The sequence below is a fragment of the Pelophylax lessonae genome (genome assembly GCF_965119305.1).
Source record: "Pelophylax lessonae genome assembly, chromosome: 13".
Lineage (NCBI taxonomy): Eukaryota > Metazoa > Chordata > Amphibia > Anura > Ranidae > Pelophylax > Pelophylax lessonae.
The window spans coordinates 73,154,020-73,176,592 of NC_138780.1; the positions used below are offsets into that span (position 1 = coordinate 73,154,020).

The window sequence follows — 22,573 nt, forward strand, 5'->3', positions numbered from 1 at the left end:
CTTCTCCAGAGAGAATAAGTTCAGTGCTTGTAGTCTTTCCTCATAGCTGATGTCCTCCATTCCCCTAATTATTTTTGTTGCCCTTCTCTGGACTCTTTCCAGTTCCAGCACATCCTTCCTGAGGACCGGTGCCCAGAACTGGACAGCATACTCCAGATGTGGCCGGACCAGAGTCTTGTAGAGAGGGAGAATAATCTCTTTATTTCTGGAGTGAATCCCCTTTTTTATACATCCCAGTATTCTGTTGGCTTTGCTTGCAGCGGCTTGGCATTGCATGCCACTGCCAAGCCTTTTGTCTACCAGTACCCCCTTTTCCATCTTAGATTCACCCAGAGGTTCCCCCCCTAGTGAATGGCTTGATTTCTGGTTTCTGGCACCCAAGTGCATTACTTTATATTTTTCAACATTAAACCTCATCTGCCATGTAGTTGCTCACCCCATTATTTTGTTTAGGTCTGCTTGTAAGATTTCCACATCCTGCATAGAAGATATTGGCATGCTTAGTTTAGTATCATTCGCAAACACTGAGATTGTACTAGATACCCCTCCTCTAGATCATTTATGAATAAATTAAACAGGATTGCTCCCAGGACAGAACCCTGGGGGACCCCACTTTCCACACCCACCCAATCCGAGTACTCCCCATTAATCACCACCCTCTGTACTCTCCCCTGGAGCCAGTTCTCTAACCAGGTACTCACCTTATGGTCCATACCTACCTTCCTTAGTTTGAACAGTAAGCGTTTGTGCGTCTGAAAGTACTGGTCATCAACTTTCTTACACTTGCAATGTCACATTCTAGTTTTGATCGACCACTTAACCAAGTTTGCGGCGGCAGTGTGATCTGAGACCAGACCACCAAGGCAGTGCAGCAGATGGTTTGGAAGCCATTCTGTCTTCATTATGGCTGTATGCAGAAGATACATTCAGCAGGGGCCCTGTGTAGAAGGGGAATTATATCAAGAATGTTGTTACTCAATAGGCTCGAACAAGTCACTTGCATAGTCAATTTGTGGGGGAAGGGGGATTTAAGCACTTTGTTTGAAATGGCACCTATTTTTTTAAGGAGGCACTGTAGTAAAAATAAAAATATGTGCTCAATAGAGACAACCTATACATTCTCTTTTAAAAACCCAATACACCCCCCAAATTCCAAACACAGCTAATGGCTCAGTACAAACAAGCAGCTCAGCAAACTACAGTATATGGTTCTCCTGTAGTTTCCCCTACTATGAGGATATGTAGATATATCTGCACTCAATGCCATGTATATCATCACATAATGTCACAGTTCAAAGATCTATGTTATTCCATTGCTTTATGACAGTTCCATTCTTGTCCTTGTAGGAGACATGTACAGCATCACCAGTAATTCTGCGAGTGGATCCAAAAGGTTATTACTTGTACTGGACTTTTCAGAGTAAGGTAAGAAAGAAAATGATGTGGCTGTTTAATGTATGCTCTGAGTTTTCTTGGGCAACATATAATCATCTGGTCTCTCTCTATCTCCTGTTCTAAATATTGTAAAACCGCCACAATCGCACCACAAGGAGAAGCCTTCAATAAAACGAAATCATTTAAAATAGTTAGTTCATAATGGGGGCTTCTGGATAATTGAATTTAAGCATGGCTAAATTAATATGAATTATATCAGTTACTAAACCCAGGACCCTGCATTCACTATATCTGGTCTCAGAACATGGAAATGCAATTGTTTTAGTAAATTTAAACTGCTGAACACCTTTTCTCATCAGCAGTTAGAGCAGTCTTGTGACTTCTATCAATGTCTGATTAAAGCTTGTAGGAGGAATTTTCATTCTCCCCTGATCGCTTGTGAGGCTGCAGGACCCCTGACCCTCTGTCTGGATAGTACTGGTTGGCCCTGTGCTGATCACATGCACTCTCCTAAGAAAACACAAAAACAAAACAAAACTCTCTAACAATACACACCAAACTGAGCATGTGCAGCTTGCCCCCAAGGCTCTGTTCTATCAGGAGATGGTTTGGGGGATGTGGAAGAAGGGGAGGATCAGAGAAGACAGGATCAAACAGCTTTTTTTACACAATGCAGGTGATTAACCCCTTAGGTTCTATAATAAGTATAACAAGCATGCTTTACTACATATAAAGACTGATTTTACTGTTGTGGGTTTAGTAGCACTTTAAAACACGTATACAGTCATGAACATTGTGGGGACATTGAAGGGGAAGTGGAGATGTTTACAGACTTTCTTCGACTAACAGTAAATCAAAATCATGGCAAACTGGTGGTTTCTGTGTCAAATGTGGTCCATGCCTTTGTGGCCCTCAACCACTCTGAAAATTTAAAATCAGTAAAATCCTAAAACGATTATATTGCTCATTAAGACTACAGTTTATTTTACAAGATTACAGATGAGAAGCTGTAGTAAATGCTTTATTACACCTTTAGTTATTTACTATTTTGTTTTCATGTACGTACTGTATATATTTATTCCAGACAATTAGACATATGAAGATGGTAAGGTAAACATGCACATCAATTAGCTGGCACAGACTGCAGCTCTTTCTGGTGTCTGGCAATTTTCCAGGTCATCTGGGGGATATATTCTGTTCTGCATCTACTCCAGGACCTCCTCATAGGTGGACCTGCGAAGTGCAGCTTCTGGCAGATCTTCCCCTAGTAAAAGATATGCACAGTAAGTCCACTGGCATCTTTAAATTCAAATAAGCCAGATATCAACCAGTACACATTGGCATTCATGGTTCCCTCAATGAACTGTAGCTCCCCAGTGCCAGCAGCACTCATGCAGCCCCAGACCATGACACTTCCACCACCATGCTTGACTGTAGGCAAGACACACTTGTCTTTGGACTCCTCATCTTGTTGCCGCCACACATGCTTGACTCCATCTGAACCAAATAAGTTTATCTTGGTCTCATCAGACCACAGGACATGGTTCCAGTAATCCATGTCCTTCTCTGTATCGTTCCAATTTTAGTATATGTCCTGCCGAAGCGAGGACGTAATCCATGTCCTTAGTCTGCTTGTCTTCAGCAAACCGTTTGGGGTCTTTCTTGTGCATCATCGTTAGAAGAGGCTTCCTTCTGGGATGACAGCCATGCAGACCAATTTGATGCAGTGTGTAGCGGTATGGTCTGAGCACTGATAGGCTGACCCCCCACCCCTTCAACCTCTGCAGCAATGCTAGCAGCACTCATACACTCTATTTCCCAAAGACAATCTTTGAATATGAGTCTCAGCATGTGCACTCAACTTCTTCGGTCGACCATTGCAACGCCTGTTCTGAGTGGAAAGTGTACTGGTAAACCGCTGTATGGTCTTTGCCATCGTGCTGCAGCTCAGTTTCAGGATCTTGGCAATCTTCCTATAGCCTAGGCAATCTTTATATAGAGCAACAATTCTTCTTTTCAGATCCTCAGAGAGTTGTTTGCCATGATGAGGTGCCATGTTAAACTTCCATTGACCAGTATGAGAGAGTGAGAGTGATAACACCAAATTTAACACACCAGCTCCCCATTCACACCTGAGGCCTTGTAACACTAATGAGTCACATGTCACTGGGGAGGGAAAATGGCTAATTTAGCCCAATTTGGACCTTTTGACTTAGGGGTTGTACTCACTTTTGTTGCCAGCGGTTTAGACATTAATGACTGTGTGCTGATTTATTTTGAGGGGTCAGCAAATTTACACTGTTAGACAAGCTGTACATTCACTACTTTACATTGTAGCAAAGTGTAATTTCTTCAGTGTTGTCACATGAAAAGATATAGTAAAATATTTACAAAAATGTGAAGGGTGTACTCACTTTTGTGAGATACTTTAGGTAAAATTTAGTGATGGAAGTTTACTCACACTTTAAGTTCAAGATTGTCTATTCACAATCACCCAAAATAAGTCTAGTAACCCCGCACTTGTGATCTTGTTTGTCATTCATTTTCTTAAGCTTACGTGCATAGGTGATATGTGTGCAACCAATAGATCTTGTACAAAAACTCAGCTACAGCCTCTCATCCAGTCTACCTATGAGTATAATGCTTCCTCTTTCCAGGCTCTTGCAGACAGGTGCTGTCTGTAGCAGAGAGTCTAGACATTACCCAGGTCCACTAATCAAAGAAAATCTGCTACCAGCGCCCCTGTGTATGAGCTCAGTTATAGTGACTAATTTCCTTCAGTGGTTAAGCATCATCACCAATACCACAAAGAAGTGTTTCTACATGCAACTGCAGGAAGCATTATAATATTGCATATAAATATTTGTATTTTTATGTTTTTAGCCACAAGATATGGCGTTGGGCAAAACAGGTTGCTTGCAGTTCTCCATAGTTCAAGTTTAAGTGCATCCCCAAAAGTGAATGAGTAAGGGCAGTGGCTCATTCACCTCCTGTCCTTCCCTTCAGAAGATTCAATTTAAAGTTTCCATCAGAGACAGATTATATGAAAGGAAGGGACTTTTACAGTCTGTCATCTCTGTAGAAAACCCATTGATCTCTGATAATCCTGTGTTTTTGTTGCACTTTTGCATTATTAGTTTATTTGTAAAATCAACTGCTATAAAAACATTATTAAAATGTATTAACTGTCAAAATAAAATAACAATTATTCAAAATCACTATAATGACCTTTCAATGTAGGCAAAGGTACCCTCTTATACCTATCCATTCCATTAAAATATGTTTTCTCTAAAGTTTATGAATGATATTAACTAAACATATACTGTACTTAGCTTAGGTTTTTACATCTAAATCCAATCTAACAATTCATTAGTCATCTGTCTGTAACTGGGCACATTTAATGCTCATGTTGAACACAACTACTAATACAAATAAAATAAACTGGTCCTAGATGGGCAGATTTCTACTCAAGAAAGATGAGTCATCTGCATGTCTTAGATAGTGTTGAGACCTACTGTTATTCCTCATGAGGCTTGTAAATAAAGTTAACACCTTCTTTCTTCTTCTTCTCAATGAGAACAGCAAAAGATTGGTCAGGTCACACACAGAATTCCTACCAGATTGAAAAATCTGTGTAAGCAACAATGTAGTTAAAATAATGTGTCTGGAATCCCTTGTTAAGTGCCCCTAAACCTAGGGTAATCCAAAGTACCCCAATCCTCACTGGTGTGTTGCATTAGAAATGCTTCAACAAAACACTGTAATAATGATAACTATTGTAGTGTATTCTACACTATTTAACTTTTTAATATGTGATTTACTTAAGTATATTATATGAGCGTTTTGCCTCAGACAAAAATGTAAGATTCTTATAGTCAGTCAAAATGAGGACCGGTACTGAAGTACCCTCGAGGAGATGGCTCCATTCTTTAACAGCTAAAATAATGACTAATAGTTCTCTGTCCCCAATCTTGTAATTGCATTTTGCAGGAGTCAATTTTTTAGAAGTAGCCACAGGCATGCATAGCACTCTCAGAGGTAGGACATTGAGACAGGAGAGTACCTACCCCAGTTTCAGACGCATCAACTTCAAGAATGAAGAGTAATTTAGGATCAGGATGTGTTGGCACAGGAGCTGTAACAATAGCGACCTTGAGATTCAAAGGCTTTAATAGTATCCAGGGACCAAATTTGTGGGTTGCTGTCCTTCCTGGTCATATCAGTCAGGGATTTGACCAGAAAAGAAAAATTACGAATACATTTCCGATAATAATTGGCAAAGCCAAGAAAACTTTGTAGAGGACGTAGACCTATGGGTCGAGGTCACTGCAAGACTGCACATAATTTCCCTGGGTCCATTGAAAACCCAGCAGTATAAATTACATAACCCAAAAATGTACCTGTTTGCGATAGAACTCGCACATCTCCGACTTGCAAAATAGGGTGTTATCGCTCAACCTCTGTAGCACACAGGTGGTATCTGTGTGGTGGTTGTCTAGGGATTTAGAATATATGAGAATATCATTGAGGTAAACCACCACACATTGTTGCAGCCTATCTCGGAGGACATCATTAATAATTTCCTGGAAAACTGCAGCATTGCAGAGATCAAAGGGCATTACAAGGTATTTGTAGTGTCTGGTTCAATTATTAAACACAGTTTTCCATTTGTCGCCCTCCTTAATCCTCACAAGATTGTATGCCCCTCTCAAATCAAGCTTTGAGGCGGTCAGATATTAATCAATGGGATCGGGTAAGCATTCCTAACTGTGATGCGATTGAGAGCTTTATAATTGATACAGGGTCTTAGTTCACCACTCTTCTTTTTCACAAAGAAAAAGCTAGCACTGGCAGGAGAAGAGGTCTTGCGGATGAACCCCTGGGAAAGTGAATCTGCAGCATACTCCTTCATAGCCTTATCCTCCAAGACACACAAAGAGTAAACCTGGCCATGAGGAGGATTGGCACCAGGTAGAAGGTCAGTTGTGCAATCAAAGGGCAATGTGGCGACAAAATACCGGTCTGACCTTTGTCAAAGACACCATTGAATTCACGCTATTCCTCTGGCAATGAAGAGGGTAAAGATGTGCCCATGACCTTAATCACTTTCTGAAAACACGTATTAGTGCATTGTGGGGACCATGACAGAACCTCGGCACTACGCCAATCGAAAGAGGGATTTGCCTCTGTAATCACTGATAACCAATGACAACTGGGTAATCAGATGAGGAATTGGATTATCTCATAGTGAAGAGCCCCTACAGCCATGGCCAATGGAGCGGTTTAATGTGTCACTTTGGAAGGCTGTAGAGGTTTCCCATCAATAGCCTCAATGGCAAGTGGAGAGGCACGAGGCTGCAGCGTTATTGAGTGCTCCAACATGAAGGCATTATCTATGAACAAGCCTGAAGCCCCCGAATCGATTAGTGACAGGGTATTGATGGAAAAGTCAGACCAGGAGAAGGTAACCAGAATTAGAGGCTTATCCTTCAGGTTAGCTGAGGGCCCAAAGATGCCACCTAAGGTCTGTCCCCTTGTCAGGGACCATGAACCAGGCAGAGACAGAAAATGCAGTTGAAATCACTTTAATATAATAGTAAAGATCATAATATAGATCAGGGCGTAGTCAAAAACAGAAGCCAGGATTAGGAAGCCAATACGGGTATTTAGACAAGCCAGGATCAGGAAGAAAGGAATCAGCATTGTAAGAAGCCAAATATCAGGATAAGGAACCAGAAGAAATGTCAGCCAGGCAAAGTCATAACAGAAACACAGCAGATACATGCTGGAGATGTTGACCAGTTAAAGGTTGGGAGGGAAAGAGCAAGGCAGTTTAAATAGCAAAAAGGGGCTGGCTTTAGAGAGAGAGCTGTTAGAAGCCCAACCCTGACACCCCTATAGGACCTCAGGTGCAGGTATTTCTCAGTCAATAAGTGACCTGCCTGCCATGGTAAAGGCACAATTTCTCCCTTTTCCTAAAGGCCCTCTCTTCTGCAGAGAGCCGTGTAAAGTCCAGCTGCATGGGCTCTACTTCACTGGAGGACTCTGGCCCAGGAGGCATGAGAGGTGAGGAAGGCATGGGTGGGTATGCAAAATGCAGAGTCAAATATACAGGAGGCTTCTGCAAGCACTCCACAAAGGAAGGTCTCTCTCAGAGTCTAGTATCAATGAGGATGACAAACAAGATCAACTTCTCAAGATTCTTAGGTGTATCTCGAGCTGAAATCTCATCTTTAATTATATCAGAGAGACCATGAGAAAAAGCAGTCATGAGAGGCTCATTGTTGCAACCAACCTCTGCTGCCAGAGTCCGGAATTCAATAGCGTAGTTGGCAACAGTTCTCATACTCTGTTTAATGGACATGAGGCTTTTGGCAGCAGTGGGGGAGCCAGTGGAAATATCAAATACCTTTTTAAAGGAGGCCACAAACTCAGGGTAATTCCGGACAATGGGTTTTTGCATCTCCCATGGAAAGTTTGCCCAAGCAAAGGCTCTACTTTGCTTCTGTCTATAGTGAATGCCTGGAGCAGCATCCCCAAACATATTTCAGCCTGGTTGAGAAACCCTTTTCAGTGAGCTAGATCACCCCCAAAACGCTGGGGAAGTGGAGCAGAACCAGGCATACCTCTTACATTGGCGGCTTCCTGAACAGAGACCAGAGCAGCAGCAGGGATGGCTTGTGACACTGGTTGTACCGGATCAGCCGGAGTGGGAGGATCCAAATGAGCAGTTTGAATCAGGAGTTACTGTAACGCTATGATAAACTGATTCATGCAGTGGTCCTGCTCATCCGATCTGGAAAAAATATTACAACCAGGTGTATTGCCTGCATTCTCTGAATTTATGGCCCTGGCATAATTTCAGGAACCATAAACCAGGCAGAGACAGAAAATGCAGTTAAAGTCACACCTTTAATGTAATAAAAGGTGGGATCAGAAACCTGAAGTCAGCATTGTCAGAAGCCAAAAAATCAGGATCCAGGAGAGACGTCAGCCAGGCAAAGTCATTCACAGGAACACAGCGGGGACTAACTGGAGATGTTGACCATGCAAGGGTACAGAGGGAATAAGCAGAGCTGTTTAAATAGCCAGAAGGGGCTGGCTGTAGGCTGGACTAATGAGGCAGGTAATGGTAACCCCAGGTAAGCAGTGGCGGCTGGTGCTCAAAATTTTTTTTTTTGGGGGGGGGGGGATGGGGCGCAAACAGAAAAATGTAATAGGCTTTGCTTTGCGGCAAAAAAACGCTGTAAGAAATTGCGTGACTTTGAGGTTGCAAAAGTGTGAAAGGGGCCTTCAGTAATTAAGGTATTCAATGCAGAGAGACCAGCGTGCCCCCTTTCAATGCAGAGAGACCAGCGTGCCCCCTTTCAATGCACAGTGACCAGCGTGCCCCCTTTCAATGCAGTGACCAGCGTACATGCCCCCTTCAATGCAGTGACCAGCGTACATGCCCCCTTCAATGCAGAGACCAGCGTACATGCCCCCTTCAATGCAGAGATCAGCGTACATGCCCCCAATGCAGTGACCAGCGTACATGCCCCCAATGCAGTGACCAGCGTACATGCCCCCAATGCAGTGACCAGCATACATGCCCCCAATGCAGTGACCAGCATACATGCCCCCAATGCAGTGACCAGCGTACATGCCCCCAATGCAGTGACCAGCATACATGCCCCCAATGCAGTAACCAGCGTACATGCCCCCAATGCAGTGACCAGCGTACATGCCCCCAATGCAGTGACCAGCATACATGCCCCTAATGTAGTGACCAGCATACATGCCCCTAATGTAGTGACCAGCATACATGCCCCCAATGCAGGGACCAGCATACATGCCCCCAATGCAGTGACCAGCATACATGCCCCCAATGCAGTGACCAGCATACATGCCCCCAATGCAGTGACCAGCATACATGCCCCAAATGCAGTGACCAGCATACATGCCCCTAATGTAGTGACCAGCATACATGCCCCCAATGCAGTGACCAGCATACATGCCCCCAATGTAGTGACCAGCGTACATGCCCCCAATGCAGAGATCAGCGTGCGTGCCTTCAATGCAGTGACCAGCATACATTCCCCCAATGCAGAGATCAGCGTGCGTGCTCCCTTACTTACCTGGAGCAGCAGCGGCAGCGATCGGCTTCTCCTCAGTCCCCCGAACGGCGGCTTCTCCTCGGTCCCGGCGGCGTGTCTCCTTCAGTCCTTCCGCTCCTGCCTCCTCCTAGGCTAATGCCATGGGGTTTGCCTTGCGGCCAATCAGGAAGCGCGTATTGGACGAGCTTCTTGATTGGCCAGGAGGAGGATCGGTGTGACAATAGCAAATTTTCATTCGCTATTGTCACACAATGGGTGCGCTCGGGACGCACTGCTCTGTGCCCCGGGTCCACCTTTGCTTTGCCCTATAAGAGTCTCTGGCTCTAATCAGGTAGAGCAGATTAGGGGGCCGGACGCATATATGGGGGGGCGGCGCCCCTGAGCCCCTAACGAACCGGCCACCACTTCAGGTGAGTCATTGAGGAAACAATGAGTGGCTGGTAATTAACTAACAGCTAAGCAGCCAAGAGCACTGAGAAGAGAGCTGCTAGAAGCCCAGCCCTGACACCCCTACAGGACCTCAGGTGCAGGTGTTTCTCAGTCAATAAGTAACCTGCCTGGCCATGGTAAAGGCACAATTTCTCCCTTTTCCTAAAGGCCCTCTCTTCTGCAGAGAGCCGTGTAAAGTCCAGCTGCATGAGCTCTACTTCACTGGAGGACTCTGGCCCAGGAGACATGAGAGGTGAGGAAGGCATGGGTGGGTATGCGTAATGCAGAGTCAAATATACAGGAGGCTTCTGCAAGCACTCCATAAAGGAAGGTCTCTGAATGCCTGGAGCAGCATCTCCAAACATATTTCAGCCTGGTTGAGAAACCCTTTTCAGTGAGCTGGATCACCCCCAAAACGCTGGGGAAGTGGAGCAGAACCAGGTATACCTCTTACATTGGTGGCTGCCTGAAGAGAAACCAGAGCAGCAGCAGGGATGACTTGTGACACTGGTTGTACCAGATCATCCGGAGTGGGAGGATCCAAATGGGCCGTTTGAATCAGGAGTTACTGTAACGCTATGATAAACTGATTCATGCGGTGGTCCTGCTCATCCTATCTGGAAAAAATATTACACCAGGTGGATTGCCTGCATTCTCTGAATTTATGGCCCTGGCATAATTTCAGAAACCATAAACCAGGCAGAGACAGAAAATGCAGTTAAAGTCATACCTTAAATGTAATAAAAGGTGGGATCAGAAACCTGAAATCAGCATTGTCAGAAGCCAAAAAATCAGGATCCAGGAGAGACGTCAGCCAGGCAAAGTCATTCACAGGAACACAGCGGGTACTAACTGGAGATGTTGACCACGCAAGGGTACAGAGGGAATTAGCAGAGCTGTTTAAATAGCCAGAAGGGGCTGGCTGTAGGCTGGACTAATGAGGCAGGAAATAGTAACCAGGTGAGTCACTGTGGAAACAAGGAGTGGCTGGTAATTAACCGACAGCTGAGCAGGCTTGCACTGAAAAAACAGAGCGAATAGTAATTAGCGGAAGCCCACAGCTAAAAAAACTGTAGGTACTGACTTTTAAAAAACACGCACTTAAAGTATCTCACAAAAGTGAATACACCCCTCACATTTTTGTAAATATTTTATTATATCTTTTCATGTGACAACACTGAAGTAATTACACTTTGCTACAATGTAAAGTAGTGAGTGTACAGCTTGTATAACAGTGTAAATTTGCTGTCCCCTCAAAATAACTCAACACACAGCCATTAATGTCTAAACCACTGACAACAGAAGTGAGCACACCCCTAAGTGAAAATGTCTAAATTAGGCCCAAAGTGTCAATATTTTGTGTGGCCACCATTTTTTTTCAGCACTGCCTTAACCCTCTTGGGCATGGACTTCACCAGAGCTTCACAGGTTGCCATTGGAGTCCTCTTTTACTCCTCCATGGCGACATCACAGAGCTGGTGGATGTTAGAGACCTTGCGCTCCTCCACATTCATTTTGAGGATGCCCTAGAGGGTTTAGGTCTGGAGACATGCTTGGCCAGTCCAATGACAATTGCAGGAACATCAGTGTATGCTGTGACATACAGTTCCATGCACTGCTCTTTCAATCTATTTGGGGAATAAGGAAGCCCAGATGTCCACTGTGAGTTGTATGGCTGTCTAAGGGCTGACACCATGGTGATTACCTGGGACTACTTCAGACCCCACACACTCTGCCCCTCACTCTTGAGCTGGCATAGTCGGTACTCCGGATTTATGTGGTATTACAGTGTGCTTTGGTTTGTATGTGGCTGTACATCCGGGTATGTCTTTTATGTATGACAATATTGTCGACTTTTATTATTGTCTATTGCCTATCAACTCAAATTATAATTTTTCTATGCTTTCTATATACTGATTATTAAAGTTTTTTTCAAGGAGAAACTGCTGGCTGTCCTATTCCCTCTTCACACTTTTTAACCACTTAAGCCCGGGAAGATTTTACCCCCTTCCTGACCAGGGCCTATTTTGCGATTCGGCACTATGTGACTTTAACGGACAATTGCGCGGTCATGCGATGCTGTACCTAAACTAATTTGACGTCCTTTTTTTCCCACAAACAGAGCTTTCTTTTGGTGGTATTTGATCACCTGTGCGATTTTTTGATCATGCGCTATAAACAAAAAAAGAGTCAATTTTGCAAAAATAACAATATTTTTCTCATTTTTTTATATGAAATTCCCCCCAAAAAAAGGTAAAAATCAAATTTTTTTAACATTTTAGGCCAATTTGTTTTATGCTACATATGTTTGGTAAAAAAAAATCGCAAAAAGCGTATTTTGTTTGGTTTGCGCAAAAGTTATTGCGTTTACTAACTAAGGGAAAGATTTTTGTCATTTTTGTTGTTTTTTTTTTGTAACGCGTAATGGCGGTGATCTGCGATTTTTTTTGCGGTACTGCGACATTGCGGCTGACAGATCGGACCCTTGACTGACATTTTTGACACTTTTGGGGTTACCAGTGACATTACTACAGTAATCAGTGCTATACATATGCGCTGTTACTGTAAAATTACACTGGCAGTGAAGGGGTTAACTTTTTTTGAGAGGGAGGGGTTATGTGTGTCCCTAGGGGCGTGATTCTAACTGTGATTGGCTGTGGCTTGAGGTGTAGGAACAGTGATCAACGGTCCTACATAGTAGAATCGTATGATCACTATTCTTACACAGGGGAGAATGACAGGCGGCTTGTTTACATTAGCCGCCTGCCTTTCTCCTGCTCTAACGGACGATTGCGAGTGACTGGCGGACATACACGTGCGGGGGGGTCCGTGACCGCACGGGAGCGCGCCTCCCGCGGCGCGCGCTCGATCCCTAGACCCTCACCGGCTAGCCCTACGTTGCTTTGCCTGTGAGGGGCTGACCGCCGTAGTAAATAGTCGTGCGGCGGTCGGCAAGCGGTTAAACTATTTATAGGTCCTTCCTATTTTTCTGTGTTGAGTCTAATCCACATTTTCACAGCTGTTAGGCTCCATGCACACTAGCATTTTTTATAAGCTCCAAAAACGCTGGAAAAAAATGCTGGATGAAAAAAGCTAACATTTTTGTGCCGGCTTGTAGTAGTGTTTTAATAGCTTTTAGCAGAATTTAGGATAGTTAGCTTTTTATCAGTGTGTTTGCAGTACATAAAGAAATTTTAAAAAAGCTGTTAGGAGCGTTTTAGTAGCTTTTAGAACCGTTTAGGAGCTCCTAAACACTGAAGCTTGAAAAAAATGCTTCTAGCATAAAATAGTGTGCATGAACATCATTAGCTTCTATGCGCAGAAACAAAATGTTTATAATATCTTTTAGGTGCTTAACAAACCGCTAGTGTGCAGAACCATTTCTGAATATGGAAGTTTAATGTATTTTCCTCCAGAGGTAAACAGTGCCCCCTTGTACTCTCTAATGCCCTTAAATTAAATAACTCAACATCAAGTTTGCTATATGGACTACCTTGTTTTTAGCCTCCAAGTGCATAATTTTATACTTGCTACATTAAACCTCATTTGCCACATAGTTGCCCAAATAAATAACGTATTGAGCTCACCTTGTAAATTGTAGACATCCTTCGGGGACATAAATTTCCTGCAAATCTTGATGTCATCTCCAAACACTGAAATGGTACCTTTAATCTTAGACTCTATATCATTTATAAATAGGTTAAAAGTCAGAGTATGAATGATAAATCACAACTCTATGAATACGGTCTTTTAGTCAATTTTCTATCCATTTACCATTTAATTTTCTAAGCCTACAGACATTAAAGTCATTCTAGGATAAAATGTTTTTTTTTTATTTTTTATCCTAATGCATTCTCTGCATTAGGTAAAAAAACCTTTCAATAGCAGCTCTCTCTCTGTCCCCCCCCCCCCCCCAAGCTCCCTTCACACACTTAATCTATTTTGGATACAGTGCTGTCCTGTCTACAGCAGCTCTTCTCTCCACTCCCCTCTTTCACAGGCTTGGCTGTCTTAGTCAAATTCTGTGAGGAAGCAGCAGAGGGTGGGGCTGAGCTGGGCTGTGTGTGTCTATGGAGGCACACAGCCTGCCTCAAGAGTGCGCCCGCACGTCTGCCCCATAGCAAGTGCTTGCGATGGGGGTAGACACAAAAGAAAAGGAGCGGAGAGTACCAGTGTGGGACCCCTGAAAAGGAGGTTCAGGGATGCTCAGGAAAGTATAACGTGTGTTATTTTAATTTTTAAAAAAGCTTTACAATCACTTTAACATACACAATTAGCAATGTGAGGAACTGTGTCAAACACTTTTGAAAAGTCCAAGTACACCTTTCTTTTGTGAATCGGTGCTGACTATTGCTTAAAATATCTTTCAGACTATGTAATGTAAACAAATGGGTCTATAGTTTCTAGGTAAAGACATTGATCACTTTTTAAATAAAGGCACCACACTGGCCTTACGCCAGTCCAGTAGTATTATGCCAGTCATTACAGAGACTCTAAAAAGGATAAACAATGGCTTAGCAACAACAGAGCTCAACTCTTTGAGGACCTGTAAGGCATTTGTTTCACCTTTATTTTGTCTAAAAGTTTCTGGACCATATAATTTTGAGCCATTGCGGATCGATACAATCCCCATTAAAAAAAGGCTTTTTTAAAATAACAAACATGTTATACTCCCCTGCTCTGTGCAATGGTTTTGCAAAGAGCAGCCCCAGTCCTCCTCTTTTTAGGGCCCTCACTGGCGATTCTGGCCCCTCCCTCCTGCCAAATGCCCCCAGAGCAAGCAGCTTGCAATGGGGGCACCCAGGCAGCCTCGCTCCCAAGCCGCAGCCCTGCGTATCCATTCACACACAAAACCGCGGCCCTCTCTCTCCTCATTGGCTCACTGGCTGTGGTTGATAGCAGTGGGAGCCATACTGTCTCAACCAATGAACAGGGAGAGTCTCCAGAGAGCCGAGGCTCTCGTGCACATCTCTGGACCGCGATGGGGCTCAGGTAAGTATTAAGACAGGGGGACTGCTGCACAGAGAAGAATTTTTACCTTTACGCATATAATGACCTTGAGCCTTTAGAACCACTTTAAGGACTTGAGCTCCCTATTTTCCTTTGCATACACAGAGCTGAAAAAGGTATTTATTAAATTTGTTTCTCTTTGTTCCCAGTCACCAACTCAAAATGATCTTTATATAGATGCTATATACTCAAACCTAACCTTTTTACTATGAATATATTTTAAGAATTGTTAAGAAAGTTTGTTGTACTCCCTTTGCAACCTGTCTCTCATTTTTGAACCTGTCATTTTTTTCTTTTTTACATATTCTGTTATATTCTTCTTCGGTAAGTTTTAAATGATGATAGTGTTCCTTACATTTTCATTATTTTACATCTTTTTTTCCTAATCTTTTAAGCTATTTTAACTTGGGCCATGAGCCACATAGGTTTTTATTTTAAGCCCTTTAAACATATTGACCTGGTAATATTTTTTGCAATGTGTTTACATGCAGTTGATTTATTATCTCTGTTCTGTGTTCTTCAAAGACAAGGTTGCCTCCCAGTGTAAATCTTGGAGAGCATTTGTGAAAATGTATCTCTCTTAAAATGTAGTGTTTTTATACAGCATATATCGTATATATTTATGTACAGTATATGAACATTAGTAAAAAGCTCCACAATATTTGAAACTACCAGGGACAGCAGAGCATCATTTCTAGTTGGGGCCTCTAAAAACTGTACCATAAAATTGCCATAGCCATTACTCCTGTCAATTTCAGGATTTTTAGAATCCTCCAATATATGCAGAGTGACTTGGGAGTGTAGCTGCACATTCTATAAAGGTCAAAGTCTTGCATAACTCTATATTATATTGATCCTGTAAGGCTTCCTGGTGCTACTTTATATGTAGTTCCATAGTGTGCTGTTGTTGTTGCTGCTGAATGGGGCATATTTATAAAGCTGTGAAGAGGACATTCACCAAACATTCAGTGCAGGTAAATCCTCCTGGACAATGTATTTTAGTACGCAAGGAAGGGTTCACCATTAGTTAATGTTTGGTAAATGTCCCATTCACTGCTTGGTAAGTATTCCCTTTAAATGACTGGAGACAAAAAGAGGCAACTATGTCACTCCCGCTGCAAACCAAAGTTAAATGGGCCAGGTGAAAAAAGCCAAAACATGTTTTTATGATGGGCATAAAGGGATTAGGTTACCTAGTGATGATGAATGCCATGGCTATCAACAAAAGAAAAATAGTGCATACTGTATATACATCAATGTATGAAAATCAATGGGATAGGTAGCCCAATACACTATACACAATGCAATGTGCCTCCAATGAAAAGACTTGTGCTGATCAATGGAGTCTGTAGGAACTCAACCATCTGATAGAATTTGCTATTTACATTGACTCTTTTTGTTTTGTTGGGCACAACCTGACGCACATCACTGAAAAACCCCCTCTTTGCCCCTGCCAAGTACAGGTCAACCCTGCCTAGTGAAAAGTCTTAGAAATACAGAACCTAAGTTGATTAATGGAGCTTTAAGTGGATCCTTCCCTCCCCTAATGGAGGAAGCCATTCTGTCAACATTGGCAATCGTCTACCTATTAAATAGTCTTAAAAGTTGCGAATGAACTGACTGTTAGCTCAGAGAAAACACTTGGCAGTCTTTCAAACAGTATAGCTGAACTGAATATCAGCATGATTAAATCATCTCCAGTTTATTATTTGACATAGCATATTACATTTTCTGTTGCTGCTCTTTCAAATACAATTTATCATTTTTGCAGGAAATTGAATTCATTGAATTAACCAGTATCCGAGATACACGATTTGGAAAATATGCCAAAATTCCCAAGGTATGTTGTTTTGTTATGAAAATATACATAATCACTGAATATTGTGAACTGTCAGCTTCATTATAGTGGCCATTGGCTATCAACATGTATCTCTTGTTTGTAGAAACACATTATTTTAGAGTACCATATTAGTTGGAAACCACTTTTTGTTTTGTTTTTTTAGAAAAATTCCTATATACAATATATACACTGCTCAAAAAAATTAAAGGAACACTTTTTAATCAGAGTATAACATCAAGTCATTTAAACTCCTGGGATATTGATCTGATCAGTTTTTAATCAGTTTCAGCTGCTTTGGTATTAATGAAATTAACAATAGGTACACTAGTTGGGAAACAATGAGATGACTCCTGAAACAGGAATGGTTTTACAGGTGGAGGCCAATAAAAAATCTTTCCCTACTCATTTTTCCTGACTATTTTTTCAAAAGTTTTGCATTTGGCTAGGGTCAGTGTGACTACTGGTAGCATTAGGTGACACCTGGACCCTATAGAGGTTGCACAGGACAGGGCGGTAGAAGGTCCTTAACCCATCAGCAGGACTGGTATCTGCTCCCTTGTGCAAGGAGGAACAGGAAGAGCACTGCCAGAGCCCTACAAAATGACCTCCAGCAGGCCACTGTGTGAATGTCTCTGACCAAACAATCAAACAGACTTTATAAGGGTGGCCTGAGGGCCTGACATGCTCTAGTGGACCCTGTGTTCTCTGCCCGTCACCGTGGAGCTCGATCGGCATTTGCCATTGAACACCAGAATTGACAGGTCCGCCACTGGCGCCCTGTGATTTTTACAGATGAGAGCAGGTTCACGCTGATCACATGTGACAGACGTGAAAGGGTCTGGAGAAGCCGTGGAGAGTGTTATACTGCCTGTAACATTGTTTACAATACCGGTTTGGTGGCCGGTCAATGATGGTCTGGGAAGGGACATAGAGGGACGCACAGACCTCTACAGGCTAGACAATGGCACCTTGACTGCTATAAGGTTTCAGGATAAAATCCTTGGACCCACTGTCAGACCCTACTCTGGTGCAGTGGGTCCTGGGTTACTCCTGGTGCACGACAATGCCCGGCCTCATTTGATGAGAGTATGCAGCCAATTCCTGGAGGATGAAGGAATTGATACCATTGAATGGCCCCCACGCTCGCCTCACCTAAATCCAATAGAACTCCTCTGGGACATTATGTTTTAGTCCATCCGACACCACCAGGTCACACCTTAGTCTGTTCAGGAGCTCAGTGATGCCCTGGTCCAGATCTGGGAGGAAATACACCAGGACACCATCTGTCGTCTCATTAGGAGCCTGCCCTGACATTGTTAGGCATACATAATAGCACATGGGGGCCATACAAACTACTGAGTACCATTTTGAGTTGCTGCAATGAAATTTCAGCAAAATGGACTAGCCTGCTGCATCATTTTTTCACTTTGATTTTCAGGGTGTCTTTGAATTCAGCCCTCTGTAAGTTGAACATTTTCATTTCCATCAAACGATCTGGCATCCTTTTGTTCCTAACACATTGCCCATTCAATATTAGTATAGATATCCAGCATGATATTTTGAGATCTGATGTGTTTTCAAAGTGTTCCTTTACTTCTTTTGAGCAGTGTGTGTATATATATATATATATATATATATATATATATATATATAAAACAAAACCAAATACATTTCAAACTATGCTTTCCGACCAGCCTGCTAGCCAATCAAATTGTCCTGTCTTAAAGTATGCATTTAAAACAGGGGTTAAGTTTGCACACATTTGCAAATACATGCGCAATTCACAGAACCCCATCAAGGTTCCCCAGTAACTAAATTTAAGAGCCTCCATAGTGGAAGCCCATGCATTATAATGGATAGGTAGAGGGCAGGTAAGCCTGGAGGGAGCCCGCCCCTCCTTAAAAGCACAGGGGTGACACCTTTGCGGCCATTGCGCTATATACTGGGTGTCCAGTACGCCCCTGTGCCTTTAATGAGGGGTGGGCTCCCTCCATGCTCACCTGCCCTCTGCCTATCCATTATAATGCATGTGCTTCCACTGTGGATGCTCTCAAATTTAGAGTTAGGACAACATAAAGTACTGGGGTGCCTTGATGGGGGCTCTGCAGCTTACATATGTATTTGCAAATCTGTCTGTATATATAGAATTGTATGGTATACCTTTTACATTGCACCCTACTGTATGTACTGTATCATGTAGAAGGGTTTTTTTTTGCAGTAAAAGCATTTTTATAATATGCACTGTATTAGAACCACAGCAAAGGCTACAAGTTGTGTTTGCGGGCCTATGTCTACAGACTATTAGTTTGTGTTGATGGAATCAGTTTGACATCAGTGTAAAAAACGTCCGAGAATAGTCAGAATTTATTGATCTGTGTAATTGGCTTACAGCTGACTCCCTTCTGAGCTGCATTAGACCTGCAGCAAGCATGTTTTGCATTCCCATAGACTTGCATGGGAACTCAAAATTAGTTTGAAGCAAACAAAGCCCGTTGACACAGTATCCTAACGTGATTAGTGCTTTTGCTACTACTTAGTACATGGGTAACACCTATGACAAGCCTTGACAAATATGCTTTGAATCTAGGAGCCATCAAAAAAAGTTAGAAGCCAGTTTAATTTTTAACTACCAAAACTTTATTTTTAATGAAAAAAAAACCCCTTCTCTTAAGTAGCCCTGATGTGTATCTTTACAGATGCTCGATGCAGGTGTACACAGTTATGCCTCTCAGCTTTTGCCTAATATATATGGCGATGGGTAGTGTGTGCAGGAGAGGAGTGCAGGGTGTACGGAGGTGGGCAGTATGTGCAGGAGAGGAGTGCAGAGTGTATGGAGTTGGGTATTATATGCAGAAGAGGAGTGCGAAGTGTACAGGGGTGGGTAGTATGTGCAGGAGAGGAGTTCGGAGTGTATGGCGGTGGGTAGAATGTGCAAGAGAGGAGTGCAAAGTGTATGACGGTGTGTAGTATGTGCAGGAGAGGAGTGTAGAGTGTATGTAAATGTATAATGTGCAGGTGAGGAGTGTGAAGTGTACAGTGTTGGGTAGCATGTGCAGGGTGGTGTCAGTAGCGCAGTGGATGGTGTCAATAGTTCTTTATTTTAATTTTTATTTTTTTATTTATTATTTTTTTACAATTCAACTTTTAGTTTTTTTTTTTTCATTTTTTCAAAATGCTTTTTGGGGGCCAGTGGATGCTGTCAGTAGGGCAATAGAGCAATGGACAGTGTCAGAATTTTTTCTATTTTTATTTAAATAATTTTTTACAGTTTATTTTTGTATTCGTTTTTTCACAATGATTTTGGGGTAGTTTGCAATGTTAGTTGGGCAGTGGACAGTGTCAGTAGTTTTTTGTTTTTATTATATCTATTATTTGTTACAATTTTCTTTTTGTTATTATTTTTTTAAATAATTAAAAAACATTTTACAGTGCTTCTGGGAAAGGGGGTGTGGGGGCAGTTTCAGTATTTTTTTTTATTTTTATGTATTTTTTTTTTTTTTTTTTTACAATTTAATTTTTTTTTTTCACAATGCTTTTTGGGGGGAGTAGTAAGTAGTAGTGAGGAAGTCGTTTTGATGTTTATTTTATTTTTTTTAATTTCATTTTTATAATTTTTTACAATTTAAATTTTTTTTATTGCATTTTATTTTATCAGGTAGTGTGTAGTGACTACAGTGCTGCTCTAATAAAGTGCATTCAAATAATGAGCAAAACATTTATCTATTGTGATACAAAATAAACCTTTTGTAAAGTGCTAAAGATAAAGTGCTAATAGTGTTAAAAGTGCTAGTAATAAAAGTGCTGAGTGCAGTATCAAATCAAATAGTCCATAAACATGAAAAAATTCCATAAACTATAGGTGAATCCTGCTGCAATGTCAATCCAAAGTGGCGTGCTCTCTCCTATGTGCCCCCACTCACCAACTGTATGTATAAAACAGGCTTTGATTATATACAGGTATGCTCCTTCCTCCGCTCCTTCCAGGGATTGGTGTTTGGCTGTTAGTGGTATCCAAATCAGGCATATGACCCAATACTTTTGACAATATAGTGTATATACACACACACACATGTATATACAGTGGGTACGGAAAGTATTCAGACCCCCTTAAATTTTTCACTCTTTGTTATATTGCAGCCATTTGCTAAAATCGTTTAAGTTCATTCTTCTTCCTCATGAATGTACACATAGCACCCCATACTGACAGAAAAACACAGAATTGTTGACATTGTTGCTGATTTATTAAAAAAGAAAAACTGAAATATCACATGGTCCTAAGTATTCAGACCCTTTGCTGTGACACTCATATATTTAACTCAGGTGCTTTCCATTTCTTCTGATCATCCTTGAGATGGTTCTACACCTTCATTTGAGTCCAGCTGTGTTTGATTATACTGATTGGACTTGATTAGGAAAGCCACACACCTGTCTATATAAGACCTTCCAGATCACAATGCATGTCAGAGCAAATGAGAATCATGAGGTCAAAGGAACTGCCTGAAGAGCTCAGAGACAGAATTGTGGCAAGGCACAGATCTGGCCAAGGTTACAAAAAGATTTCTGCTGCACTTAAGGTTCCTAAGAGAACAGTGGCCTCCATAATCCTCAAATGGAAGACGTTTGGGACGACCAGAACCCTTCCTAGAGCTGGCCGTCCGGCCAAACTGAGCTATCGGGGGAGAAGAGCCTTGGTGAGAGAGGTAAAGAAGAACCCAAAGATCACTGTGGCTGAGCTCCAGAGATGCAGTCAGGAGATGGGAGAAAGTTGTAGAAAGTCAACCATCACTGCAGCCCTCCACCAGTCGGGGCTTTATGGCAGAGTGGCCCGACGGAAGCCTCTCCTCAGTGTAAGACACATGAAAGCCCGCATGGAGTTTGCTAAAAAACACCTGAAGGACTCCAAGATGGTGAGAAATAAGATTCTCTGGTTTCATGAGACCAAAATAGAACTTTTTGGCCTTAATTCTAAGCGGTATGTGTGGAGAAAACCAGGCACTGCTCATCACCTGTCCAATACAGTCCCAACAGTGAAGCATGGTGGTGGCAGCATCATGCTGTGGGGGTGTTTTTCAGCTGCAGGGACAGGACGACTGGTTGCAATCGAGGGAAAGATGAATGCGGCCAAGTACAGGGATATCCTGGACAAAAACCTTCTCCAGAGTGCTCTGGACCTCAGACTGGGCCGAATGTTTACCTTCCAACAAGACAATGACCCTAAGCACACAGCTAAAATAACGAAGGAGTGGCTTCACAACAACTCCGTGACTGTTCTTGAATGGCCCAGCCAGAGCCCTGACTTAAACCCAATTGAGCATCTCTGGAGAGACCTAAAAATGGCTGTCCACCAACGTTTACCATCCAACCTGACAGAACTGGAGAGGATCTGCAAGGAGGAATGGCAGAGGATCCCCAAATCCAGGTGTGAAAGACTTGTTGCATCTTTCCCAAAAAGACTCCTGGCTGTATTAGATCAAAAGGGGGCTTCTACTAAATACTGAGCAAAGGGTCTGAATACTTAGGCCCATGTGATATTTCAGTTTTTCTTTTTTAATAAATCTGCAACAATGTCAACAATTCTGTGTTTTTCTGTCAGTATGGGGTGCTATGTGTACATTCATGAGGAAGAAGAATGAACTTAAGACCCGGTTCACACTCATGCGAGTGCCGGGTTCGCATGTAATGTCGGAGCGCACTGCTCCGACATTACATGCGATCAGCTGTGCGGTGCGAGTTTAGCCATACAGTTTGTATGGCTAAATTCGCATCGCACCTGGTGCAAACACGCACAGGAGGCATTTTTGCA

General features: G+C 42.4%; 1 protein-coding gene across 2 annotated transcripts in view; it reads left to right on the forward strand.

Annotated features, from left to right (window-relative positions):
* The window catches only part of PLCB2 (phospholipase C beta 2), a 354,260-nt gene that overhangs the window by 113,338 nt on the left and 218,349 nt on the right, over positions 1–22,573 (forward strand). For both annotated transcript variants that reach the window (XM_082275009.1, XM_082275010.1), the window contains exons 2-3: positions 1,348–1,425; positions 16,702–16,770. In XM_082275009.1, coding sequence (XP_082131135.1) covers positions 1,348–1,425; positions 16,702–16,770 — 147 coding nt within the window. The remainder of the gene's footprint in view (positions 1–1,347; positions 1,426–16,701; positions 16,771–22,573) is intronic.